The sequence below is a fragment of the Ceratotherium simum genome, chromosome 2 (genome assembly GCF_057802395.1).
Source record: "Ceratotherium simum simum isolate JZ-2026a chromosome 2, ASM5780239v1, whole genome shotgun sequence".
Classification (NCBI taxonomy): Eukaryota; Metazoa; Chordata; class Mammalia; order Perissodactyla; family Rhinocerotidae; genus Ceratotherium; species Ceratotherium simum.
The window spans coordinates 45,749,140-45,771,253 of NC_141901.1; the positions used below are offsets into that span (position 1 = coordinate 45,749,140).

Consider the following 22,114-nt stretch of genomic DNA (forward strand, 5'->3'; position numbering starts at 1 on the left):
TCAGATTTCATCCTGTTCCAAGAATTAGTAACCTTACCTGTCTAGGTTATAGTTTGCTTATCTCTAAAAAACGGAGAGGTTGTACTGGGTTTTCGTAAAGCTTTTTGCAGACCCTTGTCTCTTTCCACCTCTCATCCTAGTGCTCCCTAATACTGCCTTAAAATTGGAACTCTATCTAGGACCTGAAACATGTAACTTTTTAAAAGGGTTAATTTTATGGGGCTGGCCAGGTGGTGCAAGCAGTTAAGTGCACACACTCCGCTTTGGCAGCCTGGGGCTCGCAGGTTTGGATCCTGGGTGCGCACTGACGCACCACTTGTCAAGCCATACTGTGGTGGCATCCCATATAAAGTGGAGGAAGATAGGCACAATGTTAGCTCAGGGCCAATCTTCCTCAGCCAAAAAAAAAAAAAAAAAAAGAGGATTGGCATTGGATGTTAGCTCAGGGCTGATCTTCCTCACACACACACAAAAGGGTTAATTTTATAGAATGTTTTTTCTTCTCGTCAAGTATTCATTCTCCAACATTACTTCCTAGTAAGTTCCAACTAGCAGGAAGTTATGGGAGCTCTAACTGCTCCTGTGTTCGATCCATTCCGAATATGACCTCAACAGGCAACATGAAATCTAAGGATAGCCACGTTAAGAATTTTGGACTTCAACAGATACTTATTCTGACCCAAATACTCCTAAAATCAAACTAGAAACACTAAATGCTTAAACAAAACCACATCTACTCTGATTATTAGGGAAAAAAACTATACATTGTCCTTTAGAAAAGGATTTTTTTTTTAATTAGTAAAGAGAGGAAATATGCTAAATTCCTGAATCCTATTCCACTTTACAAAAACTGACCCATAACATCCTCCTTGGATTCTCCCTGTGTCCACTTCACCCACAACACACATTCTCATATATACACTCATTTAAGGAACTGACTTCCTGTTAAGACTACTTAGCCAAGACCAGAGGCAATCTGTCTACCTTGTGGCTCTATGTACCGAAGGTTAAGAGATAGACACTCATTTGTTCCCCTCTCCCTTACCCACCACTTAGCACCTCTTCCTGCTTCACTCTGCTCCAGAAAAACAGTATTTATCACTCTTGCTCCAAGATGAGGTCAGAAATTTCCACTAGACCTCAAAAATACATATCCATTCATATATACATCAATATCAATGACAAAGTTTCTTTTTCCCCAGCAATTGTTGGAAGTCTGGAGAAAGATCATGTGCAGACCCAAACTCCAATACCCGTGCGTGTGAAAAATATCATACCAACTTTAAAAATAACTCTTTAATCGTATGCACATAAGGGGAATTAAGGGCAGCACCAGGCTGACTGGGAAAGGGAGCAAGATATTCTCCCTCTGTCCCAATGTCGGCTTGGTACAGTTCTGAGATCACACACACAAGTGGGGCTGGGTTGGGAAGCAGCATAAGGGAGAGGACTGAAGAGACAAAGGCAAGAGGGGAGAGGCAAGGGCTTGCAGTAGTCTCAGTCGGTGGACTCCAACACAGATTCACTCAGCGCAAGGTCCCAGTAGTGTTCAGCCCCATGCTTTTTGAAATGCTCCCGAGCCATGTTCTCTGTAGGGCACTGTTTGAACTTCATCTCCCCAAAGCTCCGGTCTTTGGCTGTACCCTGGGAAAGAGACAAAATTTGTAATAAAAACACTGCAATTTCTAATTTAAATCAGATATAATATTCTTTTATAACACCTGGGGAGTAGTGGTTAAGTTCCCGTGCTCCGTTTCCGTGGCCCGGAGTTTGCAGGTTTGGATCCCGGGTGTGGACCGATGCACCAATTGTGAAGTCATGCTGTGGCGGTGTCCCATATAAAGTAGAGGAAGATGGGCATGGATGTTAGCACAGGGCCAATCTTTCTCAGCAAAAGGAGGAGGATTGGCAATAGATGTTAGCTCAGGGCTAATCTTCCTCGCCAAAAAAAACCCAAAAAACAAAAACCTAATAACATTTGTGTAGCAATGTGCCTAGCTGAACGTGATTTTATGGTAAAAGCAATTTTAACTTCTACCCCCTTGGATATTTGCATGAGTTTTCTTGAATTTATATGCATAACGGTTTCAGTTTTTTTGACTGAATGGGAGATAAGGAATTCTGTGCTCTAGTGCCTGGGTGGAAGAGCAAGTCAGGAAGGACCATGGAAGATGAGAAGGGATGAACTTGTCTCCCACCAGGCCTCAAGGACTAGATTTGGGCTTTTAAGGAGAAAGGAGTTAGAGAACCAGAGGCTACAATGACTCTCAAGACTTAATGAGGCCCTGTATGAATGGAAGCCGGGGTGGGGTGGGGTGGCGGTGATGGGGGGTGGGGGGGCGCTACTTGCAGAGAACTGCAATAGAAAAAGTTACAGTATTGGGTGGAACTGCATTCTCACCAAAGGCACCAGCAGCAATGGTAGTCATAAAGTACTACCACGAGAGGCTTTTGGGGATCAGATTCCAATAAGGAGGCTAGAGCAGAACTTGGCTTGTTTCTGAACCTGAGATACAGTTCCTGAGGACTCATAAAGAAATGGAAGAGAATCTGGAAGAGATGAAGCGTCTGGGATATTAAAGGGGACTTATGGGGTGGGGGTGTGTCTTACGAGGTAAGGACTTATGAGACAGAGAAACAGGTATTACGGTTATTATGACCTAATTTATATGCATAAATTGGAGGAGTCTGGGATAAGAGAAGGATATATAAAAGACAATTAGTAGTAATTACCTATAAAGAGTGGTCTTAAAGAATCAGGGAATTAGAACGTGACTATTTCAGTAAGTGCTCTTCTGTGTTGTCAGAATTTATTTTAATGAGCATTTACTACTTTTCTAATAACATACTTTTATAATAAAGAACTAGTAACTAAACATGAGCACATTTAAAAAATAGAAGATACACATGTATGCAACATAAAATACAATGAAAACATTAAATCAACACAAAGGAAGAAAATATTTACAAGGTACAAAGTGCATTTTGGAGTAGGAATAAAAGGATTACTGCAATACATCAGGATAAGGACATAGCTCCTGAGGAAAGAAACTTTTAATGCTTCCTGGAGAAATACGATATTTTACATTTCACAAAGGATGAACAATCCTTAGTCATACCTTGGCCTGAACAAGCATATTAATCCATCCATTCACTCATTTTTCAGAAATAATACTGATTCACTAAGAAGATTTTAGGGATGAAAGAACTGTATAACCATAAAAAAGCTCCATTTGAAGAGTGATTTAGTCACATTTTACAAAGCACTATTATATAATAACCTAATTAGGTTCTCAAAAAAAAACAAAACAAAACTGACAATAGGGAGGGAAAATAATATCCACATTTTATAGACAAAGCAACCGTATTTGATGTTAATTGTCTTGTCCAGTTACACAGCGAGTAAGTGGTACTGCCCAGACTCCCAACTTTATATTCTTGTCTAGTACTTCTTTTACTATATCCAAACAAAGAAAAAAATCCCATAACAATTCATTTCCCTCTTTGCAAGTCTCATATCCATGACTGTGAAATAAATAACTCAGTCAAGAATTTGTATGCTTGCCACCAGTTTTCCATACTTTTCCCCAAGTGGCATATACTATACACTTATCAATTGAACTAAAATATAATCAAGAAGAATTTGCTGCCAAATATTTAACAGTAAATTCCAAAAAGAAACACAAATTACTTAAGGGATTAGTCATTGTTTAGTTTTACCATTCCATTGCTCCATTTGAATAGTAGAAACAAGCAGGAATTAGCTTAAGTTCTGCTTCAGTGTTTAACAAAGGATCACCTACCTCCCAGACTAGTACACATTTGTTGGTTTTCTTCACAGCTTCCTCATCAGATTCCTCATCATCTGGAAAAGACAATATAGCTAAATCTTGCTCTTGATTTAGACTAGAGATCAAGATTTAGGTTCTAAACAATCAGTATTCAAGTCTACCCAAATTCTTTTAAATATTGTCACTCTTTCCCATGTATTGGGATCAAATGTCTTCTGTTGCTCTAAATAGGCAGGGACACTAACTCAACAAACATTTATTGAATATCTACTATGGGTTATAGTTTTCAATGTTCCTTAAATTTATGTAATCATTGAACATTTTTTTCAAGAAATATCTCGTGAGACTAGTTTCCAGGGTACATGTTTTGAGAGCAGTATGTTAATGAAAAATTATATTAAAGACAGACATTTTTGAGTTTTAAAAAAAATAAATAAATAAATAAAAAAATAAAAAAAAATAATAATAATAAATAGAAAGATGGTAGACTTAAACCCAACTACATCAATAATTAGATGAAGTGTGAATGGATTAAACACTCCAATTAAGAGGCAGAAATTGTCAGACTTGGGGTGGAGGGACAAGTAAAAAAAAAAAAAAAAAAAAAAAAAAAAAATATCTACTATGTGTTAAGAGCTGTGCCATGTACTGGGAATAATGATATAAATAAAAGACAAGCAATCAACAATAAAAACTTGTCCTATGGATGTTAGCTCAGAGCCAGTCTTCCTCAGCAAAAAGAGGAGGATTGGCATGGATGTTAGCTCAGGGCTGATCTTCCTCAGAAAAAAAACAAAACAAAACAAAACTTGTCCTAGACACTATGAGGGCCAGGCTTCAGATGCCAACATGATAAAGTCCATTTTCAAGGAGCTTTTAGTCTAATGGAGGAGGAGGGTAAACATACCAAATGAAAATATCTTAGGAACACCTTGCAAAACAAAATAAAATATAGCTCAAGTATCGTAAAAAGTGTACTTTAAAGTAAGGTACGAAAATACCTTAAGTAAGAACAAAAAGTATAAGAGGGCCAAAGTTATGCAAAACTAAGAAAAGTAATGCTCTCTGCACCTGTTACCCAGGTCTTCAAAGAAGGGAGGAACGAATATTGATGGAAGAATGATGGCCAGGAGGATGTCAAATATATATATATAATAAGATAAAGTTGGGCAAAAAAATGAAAAGTATATTTTCTTGAACACAGCAGAGAGTTTTTGATCTGAAAAATCCATTTTTTTGTTTTTGCTTTCAACCTTTCAAAAAACTTTTTATTAAAAAATGATATAACATAGGGGCCAGCCCAGTGGTATAGCAGTTAAGTTTGCACACTCTGCTTCCGCAGCCTGGGGTTCGCAGGTTCGGGTCCCAGGTGCGGACCGACGCACTGCTTGTCAAGCCATGCTGTGGCGGCATCTCATATAAAGTAGAGGAAGATGGGCATGGATGTTAGGCCAGGGCCAGTCTTCCTCAGCAAGAAGAGGAGGATTGGCAATGGATGTTAGCTCAGGGCTAATCTTCCTCACAAAAAACTAAATAAAAAAATAACACAGACAATGCACATGAGTGCATAACTTGCTGATTTTTCACAAACTAAATACACTCATGTAACCAGTATCCAGATCTGGGGCAGACAGGGAAACCAGCCAGTAGAAAGGCGTTAAAGGACAGGCAGAAGAATGATTAAAATTCATGCATATGATCATATAATAAATACTGTATGAATGTCTAGCATGCTCGTAGTCCAAATGAGTCTTTCTAAAATTCCTGAACATTATTTGGTGTTAGCAACAGTATCACAGAGAGGGAACAGATGAATGGACAGAATACCATCCCCACCTCCCACTTAATCCCCTCTAACCCCCATTCACCATCGCCCTTTGTGTTAGATGTCTGTTCATCCCACTTTATCCGATGCAGCATAAGACGCTTAAATTTCTTCTGGGCCTTGGGGCCTGGAAACAGAGAAGGAGAATTTTGGCAGAATTGTGGAAGATGATCGGGTAGAAAGAACCTCTGAGCTCATTCAATGCTCAGACATTAATGTGGTAGTTGAAGCAATCCCAGGAACCACATCTTAGATCCTTCTACTCCAAAAAACACAGAAACAGAGGCCCATGATATTATACCCAGCTCTAAAAATACTATCTTTTTCTTCTTTCTCCCCACCATGCTAATCACTTTAAGGCCTAGGGTTGCCTGGGGACAGTCTCCCTCAATTTTTTCAGACTCACCCCCTTCCACTACTACCACGTTGACATCCTTGTGCAGTACCACCACCCCTGTCAGGTACAGTTGCCCAGCATTGGCCTCAATCTTGAACTTCTTGGCTGGGTTGCTCAAATTTCGAACTCTGGAGAAGGGAAAGTTTAGTTATGGCTTTCATTTTAGCATCAGGAGCTGCCTGAATGGAATGGCAAATAAACAGATGGATCCAAAATGTTTTTCTCTCTAAAAACAAAGGCCTTTGGAGTAAGCAAATGTATTAATGCTTAAAAGGTAGAACTGATGAGTCTAGAAGTATTTCCACTGTCTTCTACTTCTTTAAAGTCTAGCACTGTACACTTTGCAACAAATGGCAGGAAATCAAAATTTACTCTATGAATGAAGGAAAGGTATTTACCATCATCCAAACATATTTATAAGCTAACTGTTCTTGACAATGTAAAGATCAACAAATTCTTTGCCCTCTAGATGCTTATAATGTAAAGTAGTCACAATGCTATGCATAAAAAATTTCTAGAAGGACACATGAAAAACTGTTAGTGGCAATTACCTACAGTGAGTGGTCCTAAGGGATCAGAGAATAGGAAGGGGCCCTTCCTATTTCATAAGTGCCCTCCTGTATTGTTAGAATTTTTTTATCTTAATAAGCATTCACTACTTTTATTTTTTATTTTTTTTAATTTTTATTTATTTATTTTTTTTCCCCCAAAGCCCCAGTAGACAGTTGTATGTCATAGTTGCACAGCCTTCTAGTTGCTGTATGTGGGACACGGCCTCAGCATGGCTGAAGAAGCGGTGCGTCAGTGCGTGCCCGGGATCCAAACCCGGGCCGCCAGCAGCGGAGCGTGCGCACTTAACCACTAAGCCAAGGGGCCGGCCACATTCACTACTTTTATAATAAAGAACTAGTTACTAAACATGAGCACATTTAAAAAATAGAAGATACACATGTACTCACCATAAAAGAATATAATGAAAACATTAAATCAACACAAAGGTAGAAAATATTTACAATGTATAAATGCATTTTGGAGTGGGAATAAAAGGATTACTGTAATACATCAGGATAAAGACATAGGAAAGAAACTTTTAGTGCTTTGTGAAGAAATAGGGTATTTTATGCTTCACAAAGAATGAACGAGCCTTAGTTCACATCTTAGCCTAAACAAGTAAATTCATTCTTTAGAACTAGTACTGGTTCATTAAGAAGACCTCAGGGATAGAAGAGTGTCTTTAACCCTCACCATTGTAAAGATTTACTAGCTCCTGATTCACACTAGGGAATTAAAAGGGAGTGGGGGCTCATGTTGGGTATGCTTTAAACCAGTGATTCTGCTTCAAGCACTTGGAAAATGTTTTGTTATTTCTAAGGGAAAAGCTGGCCCAGTTTGGACACCTACCTATATACAGATATGTGTACCCCCTGTGAAATGTCTTCTTTAAGCTTTTTTATTTTCTTGACCTTTCTCTGTTCTGCTGTAAGTTTTCGGGCAGCGTTGGCCTCTTCATGCGCTCTGTCGTGACAGGAAGGACATCCACAAGTGAGAAAGGCATTGAAGATCAGAGGCAGGGCTGAGGGAAAGAGAGAGCAACGGAGGACTCTCCCCTCCCTCCAAACATGGATCCCCCAGAAGAGTTTGGGAAAGGTACTTGCCCTGGGTTTCCACCCAATCCCATGGCACTTACTTCTGTCTTTTTGCCATTTGAGCTCTGACATGGGCTTCTACCTTCGTGGGGTCTTGAACAGCTTCTGTTCCTAATACTCGCATCAAATTTGAAATTCTCACTGCAGTGGAGAGAGAACAGAAATCAATTTCCTAAGTCACTTCTCCAGTTGGGGTAACTTTTATCTCTTCTCTACCAATTCATATTGTTTACCTATTTCAAATCTCTGCTCAAAACTCACTTCCTCCAAAAAACTCCTACCTTGAAAAGCTCATCCAATTAACTCAGCATTTTCAGAAGGGCATACAACTAATCTAAATAGTTGGTATGCATTTATTTACATTGCTTGGAAATTTATGAAAGAGAAGGAACTTAATTTGATATTTTCCACTCTGATCATAGCATTTAGTGAAAGAACCTATACATAACAGTGCTCACTCAAAATATTACTAAATGATAATGGGAGGCCAGCCCCTGGGGCCTAGTGGTTAAGTTTGGCACCCTCCGCTTTGGCAGCCTGCGTTTAGTTCCTGGGCGCGGACCTACACCACTTGTCTGTCAGTGGCCATGCTGTGGCTGCAGCTCACATATAAAATAAAGGAAGACTGGCAACAGATGTTAGCTCAGGGCACATCTTCCTCAGCAAAAAAGAGAAAGATCGGCAACAGATGTTAACTCAGGGCAAATCTTTCTTGGCAAAAGAAAAAAAATACTACTGAATGATAATGGAAACTATAGGAGTGAATTTTAACTGTTTTTTCACTTTTCAAATATTAAGAATTATGTACATAACTATATGCAAATACTGCAACTACTAGCTTCAAGAACTTCAAGAACATTATTCTTCTAGGAAGAGCCGAGTGTTATATGGTCAATAATACTTAAAAATAAGCCTTAAATGACCTCTACAATGAATATGTTGACTTGTCTTAATAAGGGAAGATAGTAGAAAATTTAGGAAAAAAAGAGAAGAACCACTGAATGATTCTGAGAAACAAAAAGCACTCAAATATAGAGAGATGCTCAAGTTCCTCTAGAATTACAGAGACAAATTTGCCACCCTTTCTTCCCTGCCTCCAAGATATGTACCTTTAGGTTCTGGAGGAGGCATCAAGCCCAGTCTGACTTTCTCTTGTAGTTCCTTCTGTGCTTCCCTCCTTGTTTGCCTTCGAAGTTTCTTCTGTTCCTTCTTGGTAAGATATACCCCGAGAGTAACTGGTGTGTCATTGTCGACTGTAAGGGAGAGAAATGAATGTACCAAAGCAATAAGCATATTAGAGACTTAGGTGAATATTAATCACATTAAAAGGAGCTTTAGTTTAATTGTTGTTAGTTATTTTTAGGTTGTGATAGTGGTAGTATCAGTATATTTTTAAAAAGCATTCTTATCTCTCATGAGTAGTGTTCCAACTTGTTTTTCTGTAAGCACTTGAACCTTTTAATCAATTGAAATGTGGCAAATACAGAAAACAAAATTAGAGCTGCTCTGATTGCTCTGCGTGAGGATATGGAGTAGGTGGGGGATATCTACAATCCCATTTGGATCTCATCACCTGAACCTCAATGTTTCTATGGAATACCATTTGAAAACCACTGGTGTAGGTGATGTAATTTATAATTTTAGAGTTATAGGGATTGGGAAAAATCCTCTGGACTCCCAAAGCAAGTTTACTCAACTTTTTAAAACAAACAAACAAAACCCCCCACATTCTTCTGATGATTCACACTGATAACAGCTAAGTAGAATCTGATTACGTAAAATTCAATGATTATTATACCTTGTATTAAATCTTAAGATCTCAATCTATTATTCTGAACTTACTGGAGATACTGGCAAGCAAATATACTAATTAAGGTATTATCTCCTTTGTTCATCCCAAATCTGATAAAAGTTAAAATCTTTTATGATCCACATAATTTTTGAAGAAGGTGTATCAGTTAATATTATCTCTACAGAGCGGGCCGCACGGCTTAGCGGTTAAGTGCGCGCACTCCACTGCTGGTGGCCCGGGTTCGGATCCCAGGCGCGTACCAATGCGCCGCTTCTCCGGCCATGCTGGGGCCGCGTCACACACACAGCAACTAGAAGGCTGTGCAGCTATGACATACAACTATCTACTGGGGCTTTGGGGGAAAAAAATAAATAAATAAAAGTTAAAAAAATATATATATATATTATCTCTACATGTGAGGAAATTCTCTGTTCTAAGTGATTCAACCAAAGGATTCAGTTGATGAAAAACACAGCCATAACTAAAACCTCTATCTTTTGACTGAGCCAATAGACTTTTGCTAAAAAAACGATAGAGAGAAAGGCTGACGACAAAGAAGGGCAGGAGTTTAGTGGTGGTACAAGACTGAAGCTGGGAGTCAACATGATGGCAAAAGCCCAACTTGTAATATACATCAGCGAGGCCATCTCTAGATTAAGGTTCAATGCTCTAGAGCTGCACTGTCCAATACTGTGGCCCCTAGCCACATGTACTATTTAAAATTTAAATGAGTAAAATTAAAAATCCAGTCCCCCAGTTGTACTTGTGTAACTTAGATTTCAAGTGCTCAATACTCACATGTGGATAGTGGCTACTGTATTAGACAGCAAATAAAGAACACGACCATTATCACACAAAGTTCTATTGGATAATATGTCTCTAGAGACTTGATTAAGTAATCCATACTTTACCTGGAGGGTTGAGCTGGGCTGGATGTTCAACAAGATTTGTGATTCCAAAATAATCTTCTCTCTTGGGATTTTCCTCTGTACTAAAATTGGAGAAATAAGGAAAAACAGGATATGTGAGTAGAGAAGATTCCAAGAGAAAGGGAGTCTCAGAAACACAATGATGTAGTCTAGCACTTTTTAGTATTTGCATATCTATAATACATAATTATATTACACATAATTTTCACGATGAGAAAACTGGGTCCCACTAAGGTTGGACACATTCTCCACATTAGTCATTCTCAACCTTTTTTCTACCCTAACACCCCAAGAGATATCACCTTCTCTCATTAGTAATAATAACTCCCTGAGACAGTGATTGACAAAGGAAGGGTAAGGGAAGGGTGAAACACAGTCTCCGAAAATCTTGTATCAGAATGATGGAGCAGATATAGTTAAAGCTGTGCAAATGTTTCACATATGCTTTATTCATCATTCTCTCCCCCTTCAACTAAGAATCCCTGCTCGAATTATTCTAGGACTGGATCGTTAAGAAATGTAAACACCTATTATAAGCAGCAAAAGAATGTAACTAAGAGAACAAATATGCTAAAAGCAAACAGCAATGTATAACAAAAGCAAACAGAAAATTGACAGATTTGCTATTTTAGGATTATTTGTGCCCATTCCTCTACATTAACCCAAAAAACTAAAAAAAACCACATACAATATACACTCTACAAATATATGAACTTGTGTACAGTTACTTACTTCCCTTAAAATTTTACTTAATGCATGAGCACCATCCCTCCCATTAAAACTCCAGCCTTATTAAAAGGTATTAACTAACAAACTCACAGGTCAAAGCCATTGGGGATGATGTAAGAGTCCCACCACTCAATTTCAGGGATATCTCCTTCCTTTAACTCCTTCTTAGGAGCAATGAGGGCCAGCCTAGTTGAAGTATGGATGCCTGTTTTGCGAGCTGCTTGTGAGATCTCTGCCTGCAGCTTTTCCAGTTGAGCCTAAAGACAAGATAAACCAAGACAGGAAGATAAACTGGAGTCACAGAAAAGTGGTAAAATCCCAAATTTTAAAATATTCCCTTGTTGAACTCTTTACACCTAATGCAATAGTTCATAATTTCTGAAAGCTTAGTAAAAAAAGCCATTCTGCTTTATTTTACTCTTTTTTTTTTTTTTTTTTTTTTTTTTTTTTTTTAAAGCTATCTGTTTTTTTTTTTTTTTTTTTTTTTTTTTTAAAGATTTTATTTATTTATTTTTTTCCCCCAAAGCCCCAGTAGATAGTTGTGTGTCATAGCTGCACATCCTTCCAGTTGCTGTATGTGGGACGCGGCCTCAGCATGGCCGGAGAAGCAGCGCGTCGGTGCGAGCCCGGGATCCGAACCCGGGTCGCCAGCAGCGGAGCGCGCTCACTTAACCACCAAGCCACAGGGCCGGCCCATATTTTACTCTTTACTTAGTTGATTTACATACATCTCATCCTCCTCACTATCCCTTCACCCCACAATGTGTGCCTACAGCAAACATGCAGAAATGGCATTTTATGAAAACTTCATTCATTCTGAGGATGAAAACAAAAAAGCAAAAATCAATGAATGTACAGTCAATTCAACCCTCCAGCTGTGTGGATTATCTTCAGTAAATATTAACGCAAGCCTAGTGTTCCTCAGTCACCCACGGATTCTGAATTTTTTCCCTCCACTGTCATCTGTATGTGGAGAATTTTCAAACTCAATTTTATTCCCACCTAAGTAGAATGTAATTAAGAAGACAAATCAGCTAAAAATCAAGTATTCCAGGAACAAATACAGTATTTTAAAAATTATTCATGGGGCTGGCACCGTGGCTTAGCGGTTAAGTGTGCGTGCTCCACTGCTGGCGGCCCGGGTTCGGGTACCGGGTGCGCACAGAGGCACTGCTTCTCTCGCCATGCTGAGGCCGCGTCCCACATACAGCAACTAGAAGGATGTGCAGCTATGACATACAACTGTCTACTGGGGCTTTGGGGGAAATAAATAAATAAATAAATAAAATTAAAAAAAATTATTCATTGCTTTATTATTTATCAAATTTCCTAAAACACAGAAAACTGAGTTGACGGTATTTTAGGACTGTATTCAATTTCCTTTCTGTCACTTTTCTAACTTCTTTGAAGTTCTACGTTATATTCTAAACCAGATACCTTTGTCCGCAATCGTTGGGCAATCTTCTCAAATTTGCCCTTGTCATGGAATTTAAAAGTACGTCTCTGGCGCTGGGAGGGGGCAATTGAGACTCGGGGGTCAAAAAAGGTATTCGACTCCATGTCTTCTGATGGCTTTTCTTTTAGCTGTTGCTTGAATTGTTCCCTCTTCACAGCACGAATATTGGCCTTCAGAGTAGGCATGCGGTGTGTCAGCTCAATCTCCTTGCCTGTTGCATCTACAGTGCGACCTTGCTCATCAAGGATCAGTGGTGTAGGTTTAGTTTGATCTTTTAACTCCACCTTCCTGAAAAATAGCCCACAAAGAAATAAATGCTGTATGGAACAATAAAGCAAACAAAAAAACAAACAGAAAATAAAACAAGTCAAAATCTGACAAAGATAACCAGGTTAAATAATTCTTGGGAACATAAACCTATCAGTGAATAATAACATCTTGACTGAAAACATCAAACTGGATATTTGAATACAGACTAAAATCAGGTTAAACAAATTTATAAAATACATTGCTGAGAATCTGTAATCTTATCTTTCTTTACTCCTGAATTCTTGAGTCAGAAATGGGACGCCAAGTGAATCATAGGTGCTAAAATTAAAGTCTACCGTCTTTACACAGTTATAGAGAACTCTCAGATCTGGTCTTACTCAATATGGTTTAATAGATATAAGCTCTGAGTTAGAAACCAGGAGACCTGGTTCTATTCCTAGCTCTAGTATTAGGTGAATAATCTTAACTTCAGTTCTACCAATTGTAAAAAGAAGATTAAGCTGCAATAAGGAAGCCAAGAGAATAAATTCAGTTGGTATTTACTGATCATATGTAAGAAATATGAAACTGTTAAGAAATGATTTCAGTTCCTGGGAAGAAGTGGATCAATAACATTCAAAGGTATTTATTGCTTCTCAAGCTTCAGAAACGACAAGGGGTCCCATCAAATAGATACTCACGGGGGAGCAATGCCCATGGCATGGAGATTGGCTAGGCCCACCATGTTGGCATTGCCGATGAGCCCTGGCTTCAGCGCCAGCTGGGCTTGGATGCGGGCTTGCAGTTCAGCTGCTTTCCTTGCCTTCTCAATGGCATCATTCATGAAAGTGGCGGCCTGGGAGGGCTGAATAGTGTTGCCAATTGGAAGTCGGTCTGGTTGGGAGGAAGAAGGAGTCTTTGGCTGTGAGACAGAAAAAAAGAAATCAGAATCAGAAGGATTAGACAGGCAGACAGATCACACAGACACACAAACACAGAGTGACAGACTGTGGCAGACTGTGTGGTGGGATATGCAGTCCCCTCTGGTCTCTTATTTGAGTGGATGGCAAGAAATTCTTTGCTAAGGATTCTTCTTTTCAGAGTAATCTGGGCACAATACCTGAGGCGTAGGGGGGCTAATGAAGCTCAGCTGTTTTTTTCTCTCCTCGATTTGCCGTGTTGCTGCTTCCATCATCTGTTTGATCTGCTCTCCAGGGTGAAAAGAGTTGAAAAACTGTTAATTTCTCTCTTTTATTTCTCCCATACAAGTTCCTAAACCCAAAGGGCTTTCAGGTCTAGAGACCTAAAATTTTTTGAATGACTCCATCATATTCTCCCTGTATCATTGCCTAGAAAATTTAGTAAAGTTATGCCTACACAGGTGAACACTGGAATTTTTCAATCCCTCTTCCCAAGGCAAGATTAGCATGTTAGGTAGTAACATAGCTTGATGTTTAAGGCTCTGGAGTCAGAGAAATCTGAGTTTGAATCTTAACTCTGCCACTTAATTCCCATGTGACCCTGGACATGGTATTTAATCTGTAAACCTACAAGTGTCAAAAAGGGGTAAAAATAGTACGTACCTTACAGGGCTATGGTGAGCATTTAAATAATGCATGCAAAACTCCCAACAGAACCTGCACAAATTATTATTCTTTTTTTTTTTTAATAGGCTTTATTGCCCCCCCCCCCTTTTTTGTGAGGAAGATCAGCCCAGAGCTAACATCTGCCAATCTTCCTCTTTTTGCTGAAGAAGACTGGCCCTGGGCTAACATCCATGCCCATCTTCCTCCACTTTATATGGGATGCTGCCACAGCATGGCTTGACAAGCAGTGTGTCAGTGCGCGCCCAGGATCTGAACTGGCGAACCCCAGGCCGCCACAGCAGAGCGCACACACTTAACCACTTGTGCCACCAGGCTGGCCCCCAAATTATTATTCTTTATTAAAAAAAATCATGCAGCAACTAGAAAGATGTGCAACTATGACATACAACTATCTACTGGGGCTTTGGGGAGAAAAAGGGGAAACAAGGAGGAGGATTGGCAATAGATGTTAGCTTAGGGCCGGTCTTCCTATGCAAAAAGAGGAGGATTGGCATGGATGTTAGCTCACGGCTGATCTTTCTCACCAAAAAAAAAAAGAAAAAATCATGCTATTGGTCCCTGAATTCCTAGTTTGGGTAACCAGAGATGACAGTGAAAAGACCTGTTCCCTAGTCTCTGTAAACCCCTTCTTCCCTCCTAAAGAAATTCAGAATGATAAGCTTCGAGGACATGGTCAAATAACTCTTCTTGAATTTTCCAAAAGAGACCAGCTGTCAAGGTGCTTCAAGATAATTTTTAAAATTTATTTTTGAGGCTGGCCCGGTGATGTAGTAGTAAAGTTTGAGCGCTCTGCTTTGGGCCCAGGGTTTGCAGGTTTGGATCCCAGACGTAGACCTACGCACTGCTCATCAAGCCATGCTACATCCCACATACAAAACAGAGGAAGATGGGCACAGACATTAGTTCAGGGCCACTCTTCCTTAAGCAAAAAGAGGAAGATTGGCAACAGATGTTAGCTCATGGCCAATCTTCCTCACACACACACACACACAAAATAAAAAAAACAAAATAAAATTTATTTTTAACATTTTTTGAGTAGGTGATATAGTTACATAGTTCAAAGTACAAAAAAAGTATTGTGAATTCTTCTACTCTCAATCTCTATAGAGAACATCATCAGTTTCTTTCCTTCCAGAAATATCATATATATAAAAATAAGCAAATCCATCGACCTATCCATGCAGATATATGTATATATTCTATTTCACCCCAACAAATTTTAAATGGTACAAGAAATATTTACTGATTATGTGGTATCAAAATTGTTTAACAGTGCCCATTTTAAAAACACAGATACTTTCTATTAAAAAAATATAAAGTCGGGCCGGCCCCGTGGCTTAGCGGTTGAGTGTGCGCGCTCCGCTGCTGGTGGCCCGGGTTCGGATCCCGGGCGCGCACTGACGCACCGCTTCTCGGGCCATGCTGAGGCCGCGTCCCACATACAGCAACTAGAAGGATGTGCAGCTATGACATACAACTATCTACTGGGGCTTTGGGGGGAAAAAATAAATAAATAAAATCTTTAAAAAAAATATATATAAAGTCAATTTGAAATTATTTAAGTGGACTATATCTTCTCTGCATTATATTTGGAAATTCTCCTCTGTCATCAAGCTGAGTTCTGATTATTTCAATTATTTTTCTCAATGACCCAATGAAGTAGATAATTGGGCAAATAATGTATGTAACACATCTTGCTTGCCACATAATCGGTGCTCAACAAATGCTATTTCCAGAGCCCTCAACTGGAATACTCCTGGTTAAATCAAGGAATCATGAAACATAAAGCAGGAAATAAAAATTCTGCAATGCTAAACACTAATTCAAATTAAGATCACAATAAATCTGGACCCATGCATCTCTTGCTTCTTCAGCTCACAAAATCATAGCTTCCAGTCCCTTATCACTAACCTGGAGCTTAGTCAGCATGCCAGGACTCTCTGATGGAGGCCCAGGGATCACTTCTGGCTCTTCTTCTACCTCCTCAAAACGGGGTATCCGTCGCTTCTTCACTCCTGATGATTCCTTGGAGATCTCAGAGTCATCACCAAACACTTCCTAAAGGAACCCAAGATGAAAGAAGAGTTGTATCCCTGTCCATGGGAGAAGAGAAGAATCATCCTAGTCCCTATTAGCATTTTGTGGCTTTTCCCAGGGGACCATGATGCAACCTTGCAAATGGCTACTTGCCAAAAGCCAGAGTCTTCTAGACTCTCCACCAAATGGACCATCTCACCCAACTTCATCATTCTCCTACTCCAGTCAAACAAATTTCATCCCCATGTTCTTATAAATGTTCCCATCGCAAGGTCTTTGCAAATGCTACTGCCCACACTCGTAATGCACAACTCCTGTTCCAAATACTGCCTAACACTCACCTCCTCCAGGAAATTTTCTTATTAATCTCATCCTACTCTAATCAAACTTTTGTTTCACATCCTCTTAGCACTGAAGAGCACTTAAGCTTCGTTGATACTAGGTAAAATTACATTGTTGATATTCTGCTTGCCAAGTGTTAAGTCTTTCAATGTTAGTACTTTCTCTCAACTAGAGTCTAAGCTCTTCCAGGACAGGGGCTTTCTCTTTCTTCTTCAGTTTTCCCCAGTAACATTTTGTTCTCATCAAACAATGGGAACTCAGATATGTTGACTAATTTGCAAGGTGAATTTAATAGGACCAAGAGTGGCCAACTGGAAGGGACAATGGGAAAAAGCAAATGTACACACCGGTGGTAGGCTTTGGGTGACATCCCCTCTTCACTAGGAGGGCTCGTGTTTTGCAAGGACATATCCTCGGCCAGGGGCGAGCGCTTCCTGGAACTCCTACAGTTCAAGAAAAAGGACTCTCCCATAATATATTGTGTGGGGTGGGGACCTGAATGGACCAAAATGGGACCCATATCCCAAGGCTATCTAGATACCTCCTTCAAGAAACCATTTTTATTAATCCCACCCAATGTAGTCACTTCATTCACAGCATGCCTTCAACACTTATACGGTAGCATGCCCTATCACAACATATCTTCATTCTACAGATCTGTATATACAAGCATCTCCCCTTAAATATAACAAAATCCAACATAAGTCTGAAATCCTATAGTAAACCCTAAAATTTACATGAAACTGCTACTCAGATTTTATAATTGTGACTGTGTTTTGTTGTGCTTCCCACCCTTCCTCCCCCGCTTAAACTGCAAATTCATTTAAGGCAAAGATTATTTTTCATTCCTCTGATTACCCTAAAATGCCCTAAACACAAGGGGCACACAGATCTCTATTTCTTTTGGTTCCATAGCCTGGCCAGGGACCAAGCAGACATTGCTTATACACACTTTGTGCCTCAGGAAAAGCAATGGGATAGCCAAGGTATCAAAAGCACTTCAGAAGGTTTGACGGGAGTCACAGAAAAGACTTTTTCTTAAGAGAGAGACAGAGAGAAATGAGGTAGAGAGATCAGCTACTTGACACTGCTAATACTGAAAGAGGCCATGACCAGTCAGCAACCACAGGGTGAAAAGTGAAATAGGTAAGGGAGTATCGATAGTCCCTTTAAGAACTCCACTCATGGGACCAGATGACGAGCAATATGCTGTATAGCAAATGGTAGGCTCTCAAGATATATAATAAATAATAATTGTTGTAAGGTATCCCATCTACAAGTCTATTGCAGAGAAACCTCTATAAAGGAGCAACAACGAGGCCTACAGCTTAGGTAGCAGTGGAGTCACATTCTGAGGCAATCTACTAGCTCTCAAGTAAATCAAAGCATAAAATCCTACAGCAATCAATTTATAGGTAGTAGTAAGGAGGGGAGAAAAAAAGGAGACACAGGGAAACATGAGAACAAAAACTCCTAACTGTATATGAAAAAGAACAAAGCTACCAATTGTTTCCTTGGAATATTTCAACCCATGAACTTAGGTAGTTCATCACCATAAGATGGAGAGAATATAAGTTCATCTCTTCTACTTTAATGTCTAAGTACCTCTCTTGATTATTAGGTATTCCAATAGTGGATATTAAAGTGTGAGCCAGGTAAGCTCAGCAACTTTATTACCATTTAAAACAGTCCCAAGCTCATCAGATAGTTAACTGTAACCTACCTTTAGCTCTCGTTTTCTGCTCCTGTCACTGCTAGACTTGGAATGCCTAGAGCTTCGGCCTTCCTCCACAGCCTCAAACAGTTTGTCCACAAACCGGAGAGTAGAATCATCAAGAAAAGGTTTCAGATGATCTGACAGGGAAATAAAAGGTGGTAGGGTTGACAAGGTAAGAGTACTTAGTTAAATACTATGCATATAACAGACACCAACACTGGAATTTTATCCCCAGGAGGGAGGGAAATGTTTTCTAAAGTTCTTTGTGGGATTCCCATAAATTGTCTTACATTGAATGACCTGGCTCTATGAGGTAAAAATACAGTTATAATTTTTTGGAGTAGGAAGTAGCATAGCCAGAGCAACCTGTTTAGGCTGAGCATCAAAGTTTATGATGAATAATCACCTTAACTTTTCCCAAATAGCAGGTTGTAGGAGACCACCGTTAACAAAATCTATCTCCCTCAACTTTTCTCATGTATTTTATAAACACTTCCATATGTTCAGATGTCAATCTGAATCTGAATATAACCATCTGACTTTTGCATATTTCCTAAGTAAATATAACTTAGGTAACTCAGCACAGTGGTTGAAGGAAGTCAGTCTGATATTCAAAATATGTCACAAATAGTATAAAAAAAATAAGAGAAAAAGCAAAAACAGTCATTTAGTCTAGGTCATTATAACACAAGAGAAAATAAAATGTGGCCTGACCTTTTCAGACACTCCCAACAGAGAGAATTTTGGAGAAGTTCAAAGCAGTGCTTGGGATCATCCTGTATGTTAAGTCAAAAGATTCAGAAAGGTACATACCAGCTGCCTTCTTCTTATCCATGCCCTTCCCCACACAGTTCAGTGCTGCTGTGACCACTGTGGGCTCTGAGAAACCCAGCACCCTCTTCACTGTCTTCTCTATCCATGGTTTCAGCTCATCCAGCTCTCTCTTAGACAGTGCCATTCTTTGGGAAAAGAAGGATAGCTCAAATGGGATTCAATACTGCACCTAAAAAGAAACCAGGAAAGAGTTAGGATAGGAAAAGACTAAAGTGATTCCAGGCAACAGTTAGTACATCAGGAATGCCTTCCCCACCCCTATTCTCAATCCTTAGGCAAGCTCTTCCACTTCATCTCAAGCCAAATAGTTTCCCTAAAACCCATACTTTAAAGCAGAAAGAACTACATTCCGTTTGATTTTTAACCCTAAGTCAGTAAGTATCAGTGGATCAACGAAATCTGTGGAATACACAAACCCTGGCAATAACTTAGTCTGAGAAATTAGTTCTAGCTTTTTGATCCTGTCATATCAACAAGGACTGGCAAACATATAACATGAAAACAAGACTGAAAAAGCCTACCCAGAGGCTAGCTTTTCTATTCCTCCTGCTTCCAGGCAGGCGTTCCTTAACTCAGCCCTGACCTATAGGTTTCCCTTCCTCTAAGTGATGCAACTAAGTGGGGCTTATGCAGATCAGTCATTCTATATTAAAGCGCATAATCCTTAAAAATGTGCTGTCACATTTCTCTGTAGTCATATTCATCCCAGTGGGAATTCTGTACCCAGATAATTTTTTCTCACATTCTACAGGGGCTCTGTCAGCTGACTTGATAAGAGTAATCCCTCAGCTGAGAAAAGAGTACTCTCATTTTGGATGTACTTTCCCTCTCCCTTTTCACCTCTATTCTACTTTTCAGCTTAGCAGAGAAAACACTAGCATAAAGGACTTTCTACAATAAATCTTTATTATTTAATGCAAGTTAGTATAATTCTTAAACATTATTCATGTTTACATTTTGATCTCCTACCTAAATCTGAGAACTCCTCATGAGCATAGAGAAAATTTTATTTCTCTGATTTTCTCCATAGTGTCTAAAACAATAAACTGCACTGACCTCAATTTCCAAGCTAACCTCCTCCCAGCAGTGCCATACATCAGATCTGATCTGGGAGTCAATCTTTCAAGATGTTTGAAGACATCTTTTCTCCTAAAAGACAGTCTGGGTCGGCCCCGTGGCTTAGTGGTTAAGTACACGCACTCCGCTACGGGCAGCCCTGGTTCGGATCCCGGGCGCGCACTGACGCACCGTTTGTCCGGCCATGCTGAGGCCGCGACCCACATACAGCAACTAGAAGGATGTGCAACTATGACATACAATTATCTACTGGGGCTTTGGGGGAAAAAAAGGAGGAGGATTGGCAATAGATGTTAGCTTAGAGTCAGTCTTCCTCAGCAAAAAAAGAGGATTAGCATGGATGTAGCATGGATGTTAGCTCAGGGCTGATCTTCCTCACACACACAAAAAAAGACACAGTCTGATTAACTTCTACATTCTTAGCAGGTTTATCCTCTATATGACCTGTTGCTAAACAATATATTTAATTTTGGTATAACTATATGAAGCTAGTAGTTTAAAGTCATGAATCTAGGAGTGAAAGATTTTGTGCCTCAGGAACACGTTATATGAATAATTCTATGGTGGCTCTATTTACCCATCGTGAGATAGCAGTATAGCCTATCAATCTCTACATATTAAATGTGCATTGCTCAAAAGAAACATATTCAGACACCATAGAGAGTGAAGAAAGAGCTCACACCGAACAGCTGGGACACGGAGCTCTACCATTTATCAGCCTTTGGACAAGTAATTTCTCTGAGCCTCAGTTTATTCATCTTATAAAATAAGGACAACTGCCATACCTACACCACACTTAATTCATCCAGTAAATATTTATTGCATAGCTACTCAATGTCAAGCAGTGTACTGGGTGCTGAGGATACATACAACAAGAATCTCCTTTGCCTTAATGGGGCTTATATTCCACTAGAATTGAATCATAGGTTAGAAAGCACAAGCAATTTGAAAATCCAAAGCAATAAATGAGGTACCACTCTATCAGATGAAATGCGTGCCCAAGCACTATACTAACAAATGTATTCAAGTTCAACCCAGTCCTCCATAAGATGATGTGCAAACTAAACAGCCAATGGGCAAAAATGCAAGTTTCAAACAGTAGCTAGCTTTGTCACTAATCAAATGTTCAATAAATGCCTGGGGCGGGGCTGGGGGCGGTTTATGGCATGGAAAGAGAGGAAGGCAGAATGATCTCCTCTGAATGAGCAGGCAGCAGAATCCAATCTTCTGAAGGTTTTCCTTACTCCGTGCTCTTCTTTGCTACAACCCGAGTACCCCTCCTGAAGGCCCCATTCTTCTTTTTTCGCTCTCTCCGTCTCTCCGACCGGCCCCCTACCGCACCTTGTTCTACCCAAACTCCTCATCTCAGAGCTGGTCTCCTCACCCCGTCCCCTTCCCGCCCCCGCCCTTTTCCTCTCAACAATCTCATTCCAACCCGTTCTTCCTCAGAACCTTGTACTTCTCTCAGCTTCCTTCCCGCTGAACCTTAACGCCTTGGCCCTCCCCTTGGACTGAGCCGCGGCCCCAGTCGCTCGGACCCGAGGATACCCTCTCTGGGCCCGCGGCCACTACTCACCTCACAAACTTCAGCCCCTGAGACGGAGCCCGAACGTTACACCGGAACCGGAAACCCTCCGACCGCCCTACGGCCTGCCGTCGCTGCCGCCACGGCCGCCGCCACGCCGC

General features: G+C 40.0%; 1 protein-coding gene across 2 annotated transcripts; it reads right to left on the bottom strand.

The window, feature by feature from the left end:
• Nucleotides 1-1,281: 1,281 nt before the first annotated feature.
• On the bottom strand, nucleotides 1,282-22,114 carry PRPF3 (pre-mRNA processing factor 3). 2 transcript variants are annotated; one of them, XM_004435956.3, is made up of 16 exons: nucleotides 22,005-22,114; nucleotides 19,331-19,520; nucleotides 18,524-18,654; nucleotides 16,333-16,479; nucleotides 13,935-14,018; nucleotides 13,516-13,736; nucleotides 12,547-12,853; nucleotides 11,200-11,366; nucleotides 10,363-10,442; nucleotides 8,769-8,912; nucleotides 7,701-7,800; nucleotides 7,415-7,528; nucleotides 6,023-6,141; nucleotides 5,660-5,743; nucleotides 3,804-3,865; nucleotides 1,282-1,644 (listed from the first exon to the last, which is right to left on the bottom strand). In XM_004435956.3, the coding sequence occupies exons 2-16, from the start codon at nucleotides 19,473-19,475 to the stop codon at nucleotides 1,498-1,500; spliced, it is 2,052 nt and encodes a 683-aa protein (XP_004436013.1). In that variant the 5' UTR covers nucleotides 19,476-19,520; nucleotides 22,005-22,114; the 3' UTR covers nucleotides 1,282-1,497. The 2 variants fall into 2 exon arrangements, with proteins under 2 accessions (XP_004436013.1, XP_087300100.1); XM_087443974.1 differs by lacking the exons at nucleotides 19,331-19,520; nucleotides 22,005-22,114 and adding an exon at nucleotides 17,148-17,243 and having other exon boundaries at nucleotides 18,524-18,658.

Excerpts from the sequence above, each read along its gene's own strand:
- PRPF3 (XM_004435956.3), bottom strand. The coding sequence starts at position 19,475 with ATGGCACTGTCTAAGAGAGAGCTGGATGAGCTGAAACCATGGATAGAG. Across the intron at positions 16,480-18,523 it reads GCAGAAAACGAGAGCTAAAG|GAAGTGTTTGGTGATGACTC; the intron begins GTAGGTTACAGT and ends GGGTTCCTTTAG. Across the intron at positions 12,854-13,515 it reads GCCATGGGCATTGCTCCCCC|GAAGGTGGAGTTAAAAGATC; the intron begins GTGAGTATCTAT and ends GCTATTTTTCAG.